At 54.3% G+C, this 17,040-nt stretch overlaps 1 protein-coding gene across 3 annotated transcripts in view; it reads right to left on the bottom strand.

The window, feature by feature from the left end:
• LOC119847879 (sulfotransferase 2B1-like) overlaps window positions 1-17,040 on the bottom strand; it is a 41,689-nt gene that overhangs the window by 18,275 nt on the left and 6,374 nt on the right. Inside the window, exons 1-4 of one of the 3 annotated variants that reach the window (XM_043501999.1) lie at window positions 1,809-2,264; window positions 1,060-1,268; window positions 648-774; window positions 229-323 (exon numbers count right to left, since the gene is read on the bottom strand). In XM_043501999.1, coding sequence (XP_043357934.1) covers window positions 229-323; window positions 648-774; window positions 1,060-1,268; window positions 1,809-1,944 — 567 coding nt within the window. In that variant the 5' untranslated portion in view covers window positions 1,945-2,264. Of the gene's footprint in view, window positions 1-228; window positions 324-647; window positions 775-1,059; window positions 1,269-1,808; window positions 2,265-17,040 lie in introns of those variants that run through there. The other 2 variants (XM_043501998.1, XM_038383069.2) reach the window with 2 other exon arrangements.

Here is a 17,040-nt window from a genome sequence, read left to right on the forward strand (position 1 = left end):
CAGGGAGATAGGCTACATGTTGGCATGGCCGGAGGGGGTACGATTATATGTGGGCATAGCCACAGGGAGGGGCTACATGTGGGCATGGCCTCAGGGACGGGGTTAAGTGTCCGCATGTCCACAGGGGTCGGGGTTAAGTGAGGATGAGGCCTCAGGGGCGGGGCTATGTGTGGGTGTCACCAGGGGGCGGAGTTGTGTGGGCGTGGCCAAAGGGTGGGGTTTCCCTACCTGCTGCAGCTCCTCGTAGGTGATGGGGAAGAAGTTCTCGTTGCCCTTCAGCCCCATCCAGCCGGTGACGTGGTCGAACCAGGAGCCATAGGGCACTGCAGGGGACAGCAGCATGGTGACCCCAGAGCCGACTCCACTCAGCCCCTCCACCCTGGGCTGCTGGGGACAGCAGGGGCCTGGGAGCTGGGACACCTGGGTTCCATCCTGGCACTGGGAGGAGAGTGGGGGCTGGAGGTCAGCGGTGTTTGCAGACCCCTGGTTGTGCTGCAGCTGTTTAGGGAGGGGGGCTCTGAGCTGTGCCAGGCCCTGGGCTGGTCAGAGCTGGCTGGGGATGCACAAACTTGAAGCACTTGTGACTTGCTTGGAACCCAGGCACCCAGCTCCAGAGTGGGCCCCAAGGGCCCCGGGGTGCTGCTCACCATTCCCTCTCAGGAAGTCCTCGAAGAAGGAGTCCAGTGAGCCAGGGTCCTTGAACAGGTGCAGCGGCTTGGAGAAGTGGTAGAGAGAGACCAGGACGTCCTTGGGGCAGCGCAGGGTGTAGATGATCTGGGGGATAGGTGGGGAGGCTGGTCACTGCTGGGGCATCATGCTACCAATTGGGGGAGGGGGGTGCCAAGTGAACACAGTGATTAGCCACCCACCGTCGGCTGTCACTTCCCCATCCTCTCTAGAGGGAGAAGGAATCGCCCCATCCCGCTGTTTGCACTTTCGCATGCCCACATAGGTGTAACTCATACCCAGCAGCAGCCCTGGATTCACCCCCCTCCTGATGCACAGCCCTGTCGGTGCCCCTCAATCCCAACCCGCAGCCCCTGCTCTCCAGCCTCTCACCTTGGCCTTGGAGTGCTGCAGGGACTTGGGGAAGAGCTGCACGGGGAGATGGGAGCAGATCAGCCGGGGTGGAGAGTATTTCAGGGCAGCCTTCAGCCCCGTCTGGTTGTCCACCCAGGGCGCCCGCTCCCAGTTCAGCACGCTGCACACCCAGTCGGGGTCCCCATCACAACGGATCAGACTCAGGATCTCTAGCATCCAGTTAGTGCCTGGGGGGTGAAAGGGTTAATGGGCCTGAAATAATCCCTCAAGTCACTAGGTCCCTCTCCGCTCCCAGAGCTGGGGAGAGAACCCGGGAGTCTTGGCTCCCAGAGCGTCTGCTTTAACCCACCAGACTCCCTTTCCCAGATCTGGGGATCGGTTCCAGGAGCCTGGTTCCCAGCCCCCACACCACATTCACAGAGGTGCGTTGACAGTGCTAAAATCAGAAGCCCTTGTTTTGCTGTGTCCGGGGACTCCTGGCCCTGCTGGCGCCTCTGGAGAAAGCCTGTGATCAGAGTGCGTCTGCAGAGAGCCAGTTTAGCGCCAATGGGCGAGTTGGGCCCCCAGGGAGCAGCCTGCTTTGTCTCGCCCTGGGCTGGGGACATGGGAGCCCGGGCTCTGACATCTAGGAAAGCAGGTCATATGATGTTGCAACCTTCCAGCTACCCGGTTTGGTGTTTCCATCCAATGTCCTTGTGTGTGTCAGGAAACACCCCCCATCCCCCCTCCACACACACACACTCCGCTTTGCCCCCGCTCTCCTCTACCTGACTTGGGGTAGGTGACGTTGAAGACGTCGTCGTCCTGCACCTGGAATTCATTCTCCACGTAGCTCAGCGCCTCGGGGGAGTAATCCAGGCATGGGAACAGCACCCCCTTGTGAGTGAAATATTGACGCGCCATGGAAGGGCTGGGACAGAGACAGACCTCTTGGTGTCAGTGCTGGCCCCCGTGTGATGCTGCAGGGGACATCATGCTGCAGGGAGCTCATCTGGGGGTGCTGTGGTGCAGGGAGTAGGATGAGGCTGTTACTTGGCTGTCCCACCCCAGAGCCAGCTGCATCTCAGCAACGGTTGAGCCGATTCCGTGGCGTGTTCCTGGAATGACCGTATGGCCCTTGCTGGTGGCTGTGGCTGGGACAACAGCCCATGCCTGGGGTGGAAGCTTTCTGTGGGGTTCTGCAACAGGCCCAGGCTCTCTGCTCTCCCCCTAGCTACCTTTGGACCCGGGCAGAGCTGGTGCCATTTAACCTTTGGAGGCCCTGCCGGGTCCCAGTGATATTTGGACCTGAGCGAAGCTGGCACCTTTAATCCCCCAGGGCCCTGTGCCCCTGCCCAGCTGTGTCAGGTGCCCGGGTCCTGGTGTGGGAGTGGAGGGGGCAGATGTGTGGCAGATCCTGTCATTCCCTCCCCCGGGAGGGGTCGCTTTCATGGCAGCAGGTCATCAGCCTGGGGGCTGGGGGAACCATCCAGCCTGAGTCACCTCCCTTCCCTGCTCCACATGAACCCCTCCATGGGGAGCTGGCAGTTCAGGCTCCATGGCCCATTCAGCAGCTCCACTAGGGTGGCCAACAGGGGCGCCGATTAGTGCCCGTTGTGGGTTTGGGTTTGCAGATGTCTCCACCTCAGGGATACAGCTAACCCCTGCCCTGCCTGTGCCTGACCCAGCCAGCCCTGCCCTGGGGCCGGATCAGAGCTGGCACCCTGGAGGGGAACACACCCGTGGGATCTGAGGCAGGGAGAGGGTCAGGCTGCGGACATGGGCAGCCATCCCTGAGCTGTGTGTCTGCGGGGCAGGAGGGGGGGTATTTAAGAAGGGCCAAATGCGGGGTCAGCCCAGGGTCTATCTAGCCTGAGATCCTGTCTGACAATGTCCCGCCTCCCGCCCCCGGGATGCAGTTATGGAGTGATCCTGACGGCTTCTGGTGGTGAGAGGTTTAGGGACCCCCGGCGCGTGGGGCTGCGTCATGCCCATCCTGGCTAGTGGCCAGCGAAGGTCCCGTCCTTCAGGTGCTCACCTCATGCTCCGTTGAACCCGTTACCACACGCCCGGCCAGCAAGGGGCACAGCTTGGCACTGTGTCGGGTGAAGGGGGGATTCCTTTGCTTTGTCTTTGTTGGGCGACCCCATGTCCTTGTGTTACTTGTCCCTAGTCACCTTCTCCACCCCAGGCAGAATTCACAGACCTCTGTCATCCCCCCGCAGCCATCTCTTCTCCCAGCTGAACAGTCCCGGGCTAGAATCTCCCCTCCCACGGAAGCTCTGTCATCCCCCTCAGCACTTTTGTTCCCCTTTTCTGCACCTTTTGCAAACCCCTGTATCCTTTCTGATATGGGGTAACCAGGGCTGCCTGCAGTGCTCCAGCTGTGGGCGCACCCAGCCTTCATAGAGCCGAATTATGCTATTTGCTGTCTTAGTTTCTAGCCCTTTCATTCTGCAGTCAGTAGTGCTGCTATTTCCTAGCTGAGCTCCTTCCCAGCTCTTGGGGGGAACCCTCTGGGCTGGGGTGAGATGCTCAGGGAAATTAGAGAGGCTATTAAAATGACATACTCAATAATAAAGGGGAATTTCAATTATCCCCATATTAACTGGGTACATGTCACCTCAGGACAGGATGCAAAGATAAAGTTACTTGCCACTTTAAATGACTGCTTCTTGGAGCAGCTGGTCCTGGAACCTAGCAGAGGAGAGGCCATTCTTGATTTAGTCCTAAGCGGAGCACAGGATCTGCTCCAAGAGGTGAATAAAGCAGGACTGCTTGGTAATAGTGACCATAATATAATTAAATTTAATATCCCTGTGGCAGAAAAAACACCACAGTGGCCCAACACTGTAGCATTTAATTTCAGAAAGGGGAATTATACAAAAATGAGGAGGTTAGTTAAACAGAAATTAAAGGGTACAGTGCCAAAAGTGAAATCTCTGCAAGCTGCATGGAAACTTTTTAAGGATATCATTATAGAAGCTCAACTTAAATGTATACCCCAAAGTAAAAACCACAGTAAGAGAACCAAAAAAGAGCCACCGTGGCCATAGGTGCTGACTTTTGGTCTTGCCGGTGGTGCTCCATCCTGGCCCCGCCCCCTTCCCCAAGGCCCCACCCCTACACTGTCCCACTCTGCCTCTTCTTGCCTCTGCTCTGCTGCCTCCCCTTAGGTCCTCTCCCCTGAGCATCTCCTGCCCACTGCTCACTCCTTTCTGCCCTCTCCTGCCTTGAAGGCTAGGTGTGTGCGTTTGGGGAGCTCAGCCTCCCCCCAAAACTGGCAATTTTCAGCATATTTATACACTTCTTTCATATTCTGTTATTGAATGCGTGTCTTAACATTGTAATCATTATTAAAGTAGTCATGAAATCTCTCATATATCATGAATTACAGTATATTAAAATCATTACACTCAGCTACAAACCATCTTCACTAACATCCCAGTTTAAAGATATTAAAGGAATTGGCACCTGAAATTGCAAGCCCATTAGCAAGAATTTTTAATGAATCTGTAAACTCAGGAATAGTACCGAATGATTGGAGAATTGCTAATATAGTTCCTATTTTTAAGAAAGGAAAAAAAAGTGATCCGGGTAACTACAGGCCAGTTAGTTTGACATCTGTAGTATGCAAGGTCCTGGAAAAAATTTTGAAGGAGAAATTAGTTAAGGACATTGAAGTCAATGGTAAATGGGACAAAATACAACATGGTTTTACAAAAGGTAGATCGTGCCAAACCAACCTAATCTCCTTTTTTGAAAAAGTAACAGATTTTTTAGATAAAGGAAATGCAGTGGATCTAATTTACCTAGATTTCAGGAAGGCATTTGATACCGTGCCACATGGGGAATTATTAGTTAAATTGGAGAAGATGGGGATCAATATGAACATCAAAAGGTGGATAAGGAATTGGTTAAAGAGGAGACTTTAACGGGTCCTACTGAAAGGAGAACTGTCAGGTTGGAGGAAGGTTACCAGTGGAGTTCCTCAGGGATCGGTTTTGGGACCAATCTTATTTAATCTTTTTATTACTGACCTTGGCACAAAAAGTGGGAGTGTGCTAATAAAGTTTGCAGATGATACAAAGTTGGGAGGTATTGCCAATTCGGAGAAGGATCGGGATATTATACAGGAGGATCTGGATTACCTTGTAAACTGGAGTAATAGTAATAGGATGAAATTTAATAGTGAGAAGTGTAAGGTTATGCATTTAGGGATTAAGAACAAGAATTTTAGTTATAAGTTGGGGACGCATCAATTAGAAGTAACGAAAGAGGAGAAGGACCTTGGAGTATTGGTTGATCATAGGATGACTATGAGCTGCCAATGTGATATGGCTGTGAAAAAAGCTAATGCGGTTTTGGGATGTATCAGGAGAGGCATTTCCAGTAGGGATAAGGAGGTTTTAGTACCGTTATACAAGGCACTGGTGAGACCTCACCTAGAATACTGTGTGCAGTTCTGGTCTCCCATGTTTAAAAAGGATGAATTCAAACTGGAGCAGGTACAGAGAAGGGCTACTAGGATGATCCGAGGAATGGAAAACTTGTCTTATGAAAGGAGACTTAAGGAGCTTGGCTTGTTTAGCCTAACTAAAAGAAGGTTGAGGGGAGATATGATTGCTCTCTATAAATATATCAGAGGGATAAATATAGGAGAGGGAGAGGAATTATTTCAGCTCAGCACCAATGTGGACACAAGAACAAATGGGTATAAACTGGCCACCAGGAAGTTTAGACTTGAAATCAGACGAAGGTTTTTAACCATCAGAGGAGTGAAGTTTTGGAATAACCTTCCAAGGGAAGCAGTGGGGGCAAAAGATCTATCTGGTTTTAAGATTCTACTCGATAAGTTTATGGAGGAGATGGTATGATGGGATAATGGGATTTTGGTAAGTAATTGATCTTTAAATATTCAGGGTAAATAGGTCAAATCCCCTGAGATGGGATATTAGATGGATGGGATCTGAGTTACTATAGAAAATTCTTTCCTGGGTATCTGGCTGGTGAATCTTGCCCATATGCTCAGGGTTTAGCTGATTGCCATATTTGGGGTCGGGAAGGAATTTTCCTCCAGGGCAGATTGGAGAGGCCCTGGAGGTTTTTTGCCTTCCTCTGTAGCATGGGGCATGGTTGACTTGAGGGAGGCTTCTCTGCTCCTTGAAGTCTTTGAACCATGATTTAAGGACTTCAATAGCTCAGACATAGGTGAGGTTTTTCATAGGAGTAGGTGGGTGAGATTCTGTGGCCTGCGCTGTGCAGGAGGTCGGACTAGATGATCAGAATGGTCCCTTCTGACCTTAGTATCTATGAATCTATATTATGTTCGCTCTGGGCTTCACACTTGCTTCAGGCCTGTTTGGGAACCGAGGCCACTGATGGCTGTGGGAAGAAGGTGGATGGGAGGGACAAGCAGTGGAGAGTCTTTCCCCTCTCCCCTCCTTTCGCTCTCCCTGCCCCTTTCCCTGGTTTCTTCTCTAAGTCCTTGCTCCCCTTCCTGATGTTTCCCCCTTCTTGCTTCCCATCCATGTCCCTTTTCCCATCTCTCTCTCTGCTAAATAAACAAACAAAAAATAACAAAACTGTGACCTCCTCCTGACTGTTCTTAGCTACTGCTCTTAAGACTCACTTAAAATCACAAATATCAGTACTTAAAGTTTCAGAGTAGCAGCCGTGTTAGTCTGTATTCCCAAAAAAAGAAAAGGAGTACTTGTAGCACCTTAGAGACTAACACATTTATTTGAGCATAAGCTTTTGTGAGCTACAGCTCACTTCATCGGATGCATCATAAGCTCATGAAAGCTTATGCTCAAATAGATTTGTTAGTCTCTAAGGTGCCACAAGTCCTCCTTTTCTTTTCTGCGAGTACTTAAAGTGTAACTTCACTTGGAGTAACAAGCCGTACATACAACTCCTCTATCTATCTATCTATCTATTGATCTATCTATCCCCATATACACACTCTCTCTCTCTATCCCCAAGTACTCTATCTATCCTTCCATCCATCCATCCCTACTCTTGGCAGTAGACCAAACTCCTGTGCGGAGCAAGGAACAGAAGCCAGGTGCTGGCACTTCCAAGCTGTATGGACTGTGTGAGTCATTCTGGGATGCTAATGCACCAGAGAAAATTCACAGATCTCCTTGCACCCAGTAGCCATGGCAAAGACAGGATTGCAGGTGGTGTCCCCATTAAGCAGGGCTCCCGCGCGCACGAAGCATCAGCGCTGATCAGTGTCGTCGGGCTGAGCCTGGTCCCCCTGGCAAGGGGAGCACGTCTCAGCGAAATGGGCTGTGTGGGGATGTGAAAAGGAGTGTGTGTGAGTGTGGGGAGTGTGTGTGGGTGTTCCCATGTTCCCCTGGCTTCAGACCCTTCCTCACTCACCACTCAGGTCCCGTTGCTCAAGTGTTGCTGACTTACTTCCACTGAGCACCTGGCGGATCTCCGGTGTCTTTATCCCCTGGGGGCGTTGGGCTGGCAAACACAACCTGCCCCCCTACAGGGCGATGGGCCCCGGTGTCTCCATCCCGTCTGTCACGCTGGGGTCTGGCTGGAGGCCCAGGGCGTTGGGGCCATACTGTCCCCAACCCAGGGATGGAGCCGTGGGCTGTTTATCTGTGACTTGAAGCATGGATTTGACCGGAGGGCGCTGGCTCATTAGTGGAATCGCTTCCTGAATGAGATAGCCTGAGGGGGTCAGGGCAGGGCAGGGCAGGGCAGGGCGGGAGGGAGGAAAAGCCTCAATGACATCAGGGTCTGTTTGTGCAGAGGCAGAGGCAAACTCACAGCCATGAGGCCAGGGGGATGGGCCTGTCCCAGCCAGGGGCATGGCAGGCTGGCAGTCAGGGCCCAGTGGTGACGTGGAGCAGGAAGGGCTTGGAGTCAGTGCTGCTCCTCTTTCCCCCTCCAGTCGGTGTTTGTCGAAGCAGCTCCCCATTCAACTGAACATCCCCACCCGGGGTCGTGTTTTACATGAACATTGTGTGTCTCAGTTTCCCTGTGTTGCCTGTTTGATAAGGTGGTGGGAGAGGGTTTGTTGTTGCAGAGGACAAGGTGTGACCTCGCCTAGCAGCCAGGACCCCGGACAACAGCCTGGAGATGGGGTACCCTAGCGACCGGTGACGTGGTGACCAGGAGACCTAGCCCAGCTCGGCATCAGCTGGGTCTGGCCAGTGGGAGGACAAAGGGCTGTGCAGAGAAGAGAGAAGGGAACAAAGGACGGAGGAGAGTAAATGGAGGACAAAGGACAGGGGAGGAGCTGTTGGGGAAGGGGATATAGGATGCTCGGCTGGAAGGAGGGGGCTGCTGGACTGGAGAGAAGGAGCAGGCAGAGCTCTTGTATAAGGAGCACTTATACACACGTCTGCAACAAGTTAGTAAAACACCCCCAACCCTTGATAATTACCAAAGCTGAGTGTGGCACAGCGGCAGCCCCTCTGCGAGTAGGGAACACAAGATGCATCCAGAGGGAGAGTCCAGTCCTGAAGAGTCCCACTGTTTCCCCTTATTTATACATTAGTAATAGTATGACATGTTCCTTAAAGCAAACTTGTTAAGTAAGCAGTTTCAATGATCAAGAGAGAGATTCCTTCTGATTATTGATTAACCAGGTGTGGATTTTTCCAGAGTTTGCAGCATTGAGGCCGCAATAGACATTCCTGGGGCACAACCTGCTTTTCTAAGATGCATGTATCAGCAACTTCAACACAGTTCTTATCAGGAAGGAGGTGGGGTCAAGTTGCCCTCTCTGTGCCACCCAAACCCCCCGTATTGGTTAAACTGAGACTGCTGACTGGCCAGTTTACAGCCTGCTGACTTGGCTGCTTTTAGCAATACGCCATAGTGGTTTCAGGCACTTTACTGGTTTGCCAAAGTCTCCTCGTACAAGGGAGGCCAGGCCTGAGGCCCAAAGAGTTTCCTCTGCTGGGTTCAGATGCTCAATAAACCCTCCTGTGTTACGCTGGCGGAGAGTCGCTCCGGTCTGGAGATCAGGGGGCATTATTCCCTCTGGGCATGGAGGCCCCGGGGGTCCAGAGCGAGGGGACTCCCTGAGGGGGCCCACAGCGAGAGACAGGCGTGCTAAGGCTCAGAGAGGTGCGGTTCCAGGAGGCGGAGGGGCTTAACCCCGACAGAGAGTAGAGCCATAGGTGTTGACTCCATGGGTGCTCCGGGGCTGGAGCACCCATGGGGAAAAATTAGTGGGTGCTCTGCACCCACCGGCAGCCAAGCTCCCCGCCCCACCCCACCCCACCCCACCTCCTCCCCCCAGCGTGCCACATCCCCCTCCTCTGCCTACCTCCCAGCAGACAGCTGTAGCAAGCTCCGGGAGGGAGGGGGGAGGAGCAGGAATGTGGCACGCTCATGGGGGGGAAGTGGGGAAGAGGCGGGGCCAAGGCGGGGATTTGGGGAGGGAGTAGGAATGGGGCAGCGAAGGGGGGGGAGTTGGGGTGGGGACTTTGGGGAAGGGGTTGGAATGAGGTTGGGGGGGCGGGGCAGGGGTGGAGTTGGGGCGGGGCCAGGGGCAGAGCGGGGGCTGAGCCCCACTGGCACCAGTAGAAGTCGGCGCCTACGAGTGGACCCCCAAGAAGGGCTGTCGCACTGAAGGGGGTTCCCCCCAGGGACTATATGGAGCCAAGAGAGCACAAGTCCTGTGAGTCTGTGACAGGACCCCAGGGGATTGGGGAACAGAACCAGGGAAGCGGGAGGAAGGTAGCTCAGCAAGACTGGATAGGGGCAGCAGGGGCGTCACCTCCCCCCCCCGCAGTGAATTGAGCCTGGCCCACGTCTGGCCCCTGCATGCAGTGAATTGGAGGGGCTCAGCCAGGCTCCTAGGGGTCCTCAGGGTACTTTGGTTCCATTCCCAGCCCTTCCCAGCTCCTGGAGGGGTCAGTCTCCCTGGATCCCTGGGCCCTGGGCTAGTGACACAGTGATCAGCTTTTCTCCTCAGGTCTGGCTCAAGCACCAGGGATTAGCCATGGCTTCCATGTGCCCATGAGACAGGGAAGCCACCCCACAGCACCTGGATCAGCAAACAGCCCGTGGGAGGTGGATCAGACTCAAATCCTCCCCTCCCTGCGGTGGATTGGAGCTGGGTGCATGCCGCGTTTATTGTGAATACAGAAAGAATCAGAGGAAGCAATCAGTAAAAGCTATAACTTTCCTTTCACTCACTCATCCATTCACACACACTCACAAGTTCTGCAAGGTTATTATTATAGTTACCAGCCTAGGAGTTGCTCAGGCCAAGTCACTTGCGAGACGGCCAGGACACAAGGATGGAGCCGGGCCTTGTCAGATGTGCATCCGATGCTCCTGGAAGTTGGTTGCAGAAACAGACCCAAAGTCCTCAGTCTTTAGGGGCTGTCTTTATAGGGATCCATCCTCATGCAAGTTTACGGGGTTTACCTCGTCATGCTGTTCTCACGTTTGAAGTGATAGTCAATCACACAGATGGTACAGCAATGATGGTTCTCTTCAGTTCTTCAGCCCCCTAGTCCTTGGGGCGGTTGGGGTGGATTCTGGTGTGTCCTCAGGCTTATCGCCCAGTGCATTCTTCGGCCACACGGTTCTGTCGTTTATATGATTCTAAGGCCTCCACCTTTTATTTCTCATCCAAACAGACAACCACAATCACACTCTATATTTCACATAACACATTTCCTATCACATCTGCATTTTGTTACCAAGTCCTTCTTTAACAAAACCATTCTGAAATCTCTGGGGCACGACAGGCTGCAATAGACCTATTCATACCACGTGTTACATATGACAAGAAAACAAGCAGGATAAAAATGCAAGAGTGGGGTGTGACGTTATGAGTGTAATATAATATTTCATTGACAGGTGACAGGGCCAGAAAGGGTTAATTAACTCACGGACTGACCTGACTCATGGACAAACTTTAGGAATTGGTTAGGAAGACATGTAAATGAATAGAGCTTTGAAATGTAGCCTGCATTGTTAGAGGTAGAAGAGTACATGTTTGCTCAGGTCTTGTGATGTAAGCAAACAAGTCTTGTCTATTCCTACAGCTTTGATTCAAAGATCAAAAAAAGGAATATTAACATTTAGGAAGACACTTGAGTGAAATAGTATTATTGTCTATATGTCTCTTTGAAGGTTGTGGAACCTGTATCTGAACTGTTTAATGGATAAATTATCCTGTGCTAATCGTCATGATGTTTGGGAGAAGGAAAGTTAAGCCTATTGTTTGCTCAGGCTAAAAGGCTGCAGGAAATGTATAAAAACCCTGGGACACGATCCTTCTTCTTCTCAGATCTGCTTTGGGTTTCAAGAAGATCCCCAGTCACTGACTGGAGTCACCCTGGATATGGACATTGGACTATAACCTGTGGACTGTTTCTAACAGGACTTTTGACAGCTACAAAGCTCATCTCTGCTCTGTATCTGAACCTCAAGAATTGAATTCAAGTCTGTCTGTATATTGACCTTTTAACCAACATGCTCTCTCTTTTCTTTTTTAATAATTTTTAGTTTAGTTAATAAGAATTGGCTATAAGCCAAAGTATTTTGGGTAAGATCTAAGTTATAATTGGACCTGGGTCTGGGGCCTGATCCTTTGGGATTGGGAGAACCTTTTATTTATTATGGTGAGATAAGATGTTCAGTCACCATCATTATATCTGACGTGTGTCTGGAGGGAGGCCTGAGGCTGGGGACTTGAAGGGAACTGCGTTATTTGACTTCTGAGTAACCATGCGTAAGCTTATGCTCTAATAAATTTGTTAGTCTCTAAGGTGCCACAAGTACTCCTTTTCTTTTTGCGAATACAGACTAACACGGCTGCTACTCTGAAACCTAAGGTCGTATAGAAGCTGTTTTCTGCGGGCTGGGTAAATCTAAGTATTGGAATATCCACCAGCTTTTGGGGTTTGTCTGCCCCGTTCTGTTTGCAGTTCACTCTAATTCAGTGACCTCAGCTGTCTCCCACGGCCACTTGTTACATATGAAAAGAAAACAAGCAAGATAAAAATGCAAGAGTGGGGCTTACCAGATCTCATTCCTGAGTTCAGGAAAACAGTTGTAACAGTAATTGTCCTTAATGATAATCTTATCACTTTAGAACAGGATGTTTCGGGATGTGCTTCTACAATTAACATTGTTTGGAGTAGAACTCCAGGGTGCACGGATTTTAGGAATTCCGGTCATTGTGACAGAACAGTATCCCAAAGGCCTTGGAAGCACCGTGCAAGAAATTGTTTTAACTACAATTAACATAGAGCTTTTGAACTGACAGGCATAATTCAATTAGCACAGACTCAGCAAGCTGAGAGGCATATTTCTTTCTAATGGCCAGACCAAATCTGGGCTATGAGAGCCAATCTTTCTGATACTCTCCCATAACATAAATGTATTAATTATTACTTTAATCCAACAATGATAGTATCCCCACCCGCCCAGCCAGGGGAAGCACAGAACTGGACCGAGTAGTATCAGGATTGGATCAGGTAGAGTGGTTCTCTCTGGGCTGGAACAGAGCTGCAGAGCTGCAGCCACCTCTGGGGCAGGGCAGCCAGGGAACAGCTGCATAGTGACACCGCTTGGGGATGGCTCGCACGGCGCTGAGATGCAGCCACCGCTGGAGTGGACACCTAGACTCCCTTTGACCACCCCGAGACAAGCTGGACAGGTGAGTGGGTTGCAGGGTGGGAGGTTATCTCAGCATCTCACATTCTCCCTCAGAACACTGGGTGGATCGCAAACTGGCTGCTTCAAAAGGGTCTGGTTTCATGTGGGGGGGGGTCTCTGCTCCTTTTGGTAGGTTCCCACTTGCCCCAGTACAGCCCTGGACCCCAGCACTCAGATGGGAGCCGAGCCCCCTGCACTGGGCGACACAGAGACCTTCATGTCCTTAACCTGGAGCTAGGGGCTGGTGGTTGGGGCTGGAGTGATTCCAGGCCAGGCCTCGAGACAGAGTGAGCTACTCAGGGACATCTGGATACAAGGACCAGCAATGCCCCAGGAGACCCCCAATACACCTCAAGTGAAACCTCCCTCCCAGCACGGGGGCCATGGCCCAAGGTATGTGAAAGGCTCTGGCAGCAGCTGCTCAGTCTTGGGTTTGCAATGGAGTCAACACCTGCCATTTCCTACCTAGAGCAGGATAGAACCCAGGAGTCCTGTCTCCCATCCCCCTGCTCTTACCCACCCAATCCCATCATCCCCCATTCCATTTTGATCAGGTCCCACCTCCACGTGCAGACACTAAAGGGTTAAGCAGCTGCAGATCCCTGTGGCATACAGGGCTGCTGCCCCATTTACTCAACTAATCCCAGCTGGGATCCTCCTTCTTTCTGGCCCAGGGCCCGGCCCATCTCCCAGCCCCTACAAGAGGAGGTGTGGGAGGGGCACAGGTGGCTGTAACCACCAAACCCCACTCCTCCGCCAGAGCTGGGGAGAGACCCCAGGAGTCCTGGCGCCCAGCACTCCCCCCCACCCCACTCCGGCCCTGTTCTAACCACTAGACCCCACTCCCCTCCCAGAGCCAGGCAAGAGCCCTGCTGTGTGCCACATTCTCCTGTAGTAAGGGCGTGGGCCGCTGCCATGGGAGACATCGGGTGACGCTGTGGGGTCGAGGGGTGGGGGCGGTGCAGCCCAGGTGGCCACATCCCCCTCTGCCTCGGGCCCCGGGCTCGGGACAAGGACAGGCAGGGTGGGGACAACACCCCTCTGCCCCGACGGCCAATATTCACCGAGCAGAGGAGCGAGTCAGCCATTGGCCAGGCTGGGCCGAGCGCATCCAACTCCAGTCACGCCGCGTGGGCAAACAGGAGGAATCCAGCCTGGGCGGGGTGCAGAGGCAGGCGGCCGGAGGCCTGGGGAGCAGGGCTGGGTGAGCCCCCATCGCGCACGGGCAGCTGCGAGCATAGAGCCGGATGAACCCGGCAGGGACGAGCCATCGGGCCCAGGCTCAGAAAACTGCTGGCGAGACCCTTCGCACCTGGGGCTCTACCCCCATGGGGATGCTCCTCTCTGCAGCCCCCGCCCGCTCCCTCATCCCCAGCACCATGACACAGGCCATTTGGCTTCTCCCAAGGCCCTGCCCGCCCTGCCCAGCGTCTCTCCAGCGCTCTCAGCTGTCGGCTCCTGCTGCCCATAGACCTGCCTAGCTGGCCACCAGTGCGACCCGTTCCCGAGCCAGCCCCTCCGCACTCTCCCCACACCTGGAGCCATCTGCAAGGCCGCTGTGGTCACCCTCCAATCTTGCCTTGGCCGGGAGACCGGCAAAACACTTGACAACAGTGGGCTGCCTGTCACGCTGACCAGTGCCAGATGCTCCCCAACTCGCCAGCCAGTTTGTCCATCGGTCTCCATCTGGTGCTTCCTCTCTTAGCTTGTCAGCTCTTTGGGGTGCGACTGTCTGTTTGCTCTGTGTTTGTACAGCGCCAAGCGCAAGAGGGTCCTGGGCCATGACTGGGGTCCTAGGCACTCCTGGAATACACCTAATAAATAATGTACAGTGTCTAGCGCAAGGGGGTCCTGGGCCATGATGGGGTCCTAGGCACTCCTGTAATGAGGCACACCTAATAAACCGCCTCCCAATCGGTGTTGGGGGCAAACACCCCCACTAGTCCGAGGATGGTGCTGGACAGTCTGGGACCGGGCTGATCTGCTGGGTTCCTGCGCTAGCCGGGAGGGGATTCCATGGCCCAGCAGAGCCCTGTGTTCCTGCCAACACCTCACGCTCTTGGGATGGCCCACGGATTCACCCTCCGCATCATGGACTCCAAGGTGTGGGAAGCCCCCCACCACACCTCCATGGGCCCGCACACACTAGGGCCCAGGCTACCTCCAGTGGATCACCCTTTTGGCCCTGTCTTGCCATTGACTTCCCTAGGGGTGGAGCTGCGTAGGGCTGATGCCTCCTTGCCTGGGGTGACAGCATCCTGGGCCCTGGGGGTGTTGCTGGGCGCTACCTAAGACATTTTGTTCCCCTTCATGCTCTGGAAGGAGGCGTTCTTCACTACCGCGGCCACTTGCTCCTCACTCAGCTCCTTCCCCACAAAGTGGCACATTCTCTGCACACTGCCCTGCGGATCCTGGGGGAGACACCAGGGTGAGGCTAGGGTGACAATTTTATGGTCCCCATGTCCCTCAGTTCCCTTCCCCCCCTCCCCACAGGGTACTGCTCCCCCCTGGGTGCTGAGGAAGAGACCCCTTCAAGGGCAGACGGCCTTGGTCATGAGCCACGTTGGCCACCTGATGTCACACCCTGTTCCAGGCCAGGGGCAGAGGAATGCAAAGTCCAGGAGGAGCCAACATCCGGGCATGGATGCCTGGGCCGGGGGAATTGGGGCTGGCAACACCCCAGAACATCACCTGGCTGGGGGTCTCGAGCGGGATTATGTGTGGGCCTGGCTCAGGGTGGGGTCACATGTGGGGGTGGCTCTAAGGATGGGGTTACGTGTGGGCATGGCTCGGGGTGAGGTTCTGTGTGGGAGTGTCCCTAGGGGTGGGATTATGTGTGGGCATGGCTCAGGGGTGGGGGTGACTCCAGGGGTGGGGTCACATGTGGGGGTGGCTCTAAGGACGGGGTTCTGTGTGGCCATGGCTCAGGGGTGGGTTTCTGTGTGGGAGTGTCCCTAGGGGTGGGGTTATGTGCGGGCATGGCGCAAACGGTGGGGTTTCCCTACCTGCTGCAGCTCCTTGTAGGTGATGGGGAAGACGTTCTCCTTGCCCTTCAACCGCATCCAGCCGGTGACGTGGTCGAACCAGGAGCCGAAGGCCACTGTGCAGGGGAGAGCGCCACGGTGACCCCAGACTCGGCTCCACCCGGCCCCTCCACCCAGTGTTTAATTTAGAATTAAAGCGGTGCTGGGGCTCAAGCAATTTTTTACATTCCTAACGGATGCAGCAAGGCCGGCGGTGCCGGGGCTCTGAACTGCCAAGCCCAGAGGTGCCAGGGCCCTGCACAAATTCAGCGCTTCCTCCACCTCCGTCCCGCCCCGGTGCTGGGCCGCGAGCCGCTGGAAGCAGTGCTGGGCCCTGCGCAAAGGGCAACTCAGCGCTGGCTGGGGACGGACCCCCTGGCGTCAGTGCCGGTCCCTATGCACTACTAGGGGAGCTATGCTGCAGGGAGCAGTGTGGGGGCCACTCTCCTGAAAGTCAGGGGTCTCCAGCATCTCAGCCTGGCAATCGGATGTTCGGCTCTGCAGGGAGCAGGGTGAGGCTCTTACTTGGCTGTCCCACCCCAGAGCCAGCTGCACCTCGGCACCTGTTGAGCTGATTCCTTGGTGTTTTCCCGGAACCACTCTAGGGCCCGTGCTGGTGGTTGCGGCCGGGAGAAGAGCACGCGCCTGGGGTAGGAGGCCTCTGTGGGGTTGTGTAACAGGCCAAGGCTCTCTGCTCTCCCCCTGCCCTGCCCCAGCTACTTTTGGACCCGAGCAGAGCAATTCAGTCTTTGGAGGCCCTGGCAGGAACAGTGACCTTTGGAGCTGGTGCCTTTAGCCTCCCAGGGCCCTGCGCCATCCCAGGAAGATCATGACTCTGGGTTGCCTGCCCCTGGCAGGTCCCTGCACCCCTCCCCAGTTGTGTCAGGTGCCCAGGGGTTTGTGTGGGAGTGGAGGGGCCAGGTGTGTGGCAGATCCTGCCATTCCCACCCCGGGGAGGGTTCACTGATCTGTGTGCTTTCATAGCAGTGGGGGATGGTTACCAGGCTTGGGGGGGTCTAAGGGGTTAAGCCACCCAGCTTGGATCACCACCCCCTGCCAACAGAGAGGTGGGAACTCAGACCCCAACCTGTCTCCTGGGGTGGCCAACAGGAGGTGCCAGTCAGTGCCTCTTGTGGGATCGGGTTTGCAGCTGTCTTCTCCCTAGGGATATAGCTAATCCCTGTACTGCCCCTGCCCCCAAGCCAGCCTGGAGGGGGTAAGGCCCTATGTCCCATGCCCCAAACCCCTTGAGCCAGCCAGTCCACACCCTGGGGCCAGATCGGAGCTCGTCCCCCCGAGAGGGGAAAGGTCCCTGGTCCCATCTGACTGCCCCAGAGCAAGTATC

Source organism: Dermochelys coriacea, chromosome 24 (assembly GCF_009764565.3).
Source record: "Dermochelys coriacea isolate rDerCor1 chromosome 24, rDerCor1.pri.v4, whole genome shotgun sequence".
Classification (NCBI taxonomy): Eukaryota; Metazoa; Chordata; order Testudines; family Dermochelyidae; genus Dermochelys; species Dermochelys coriacea.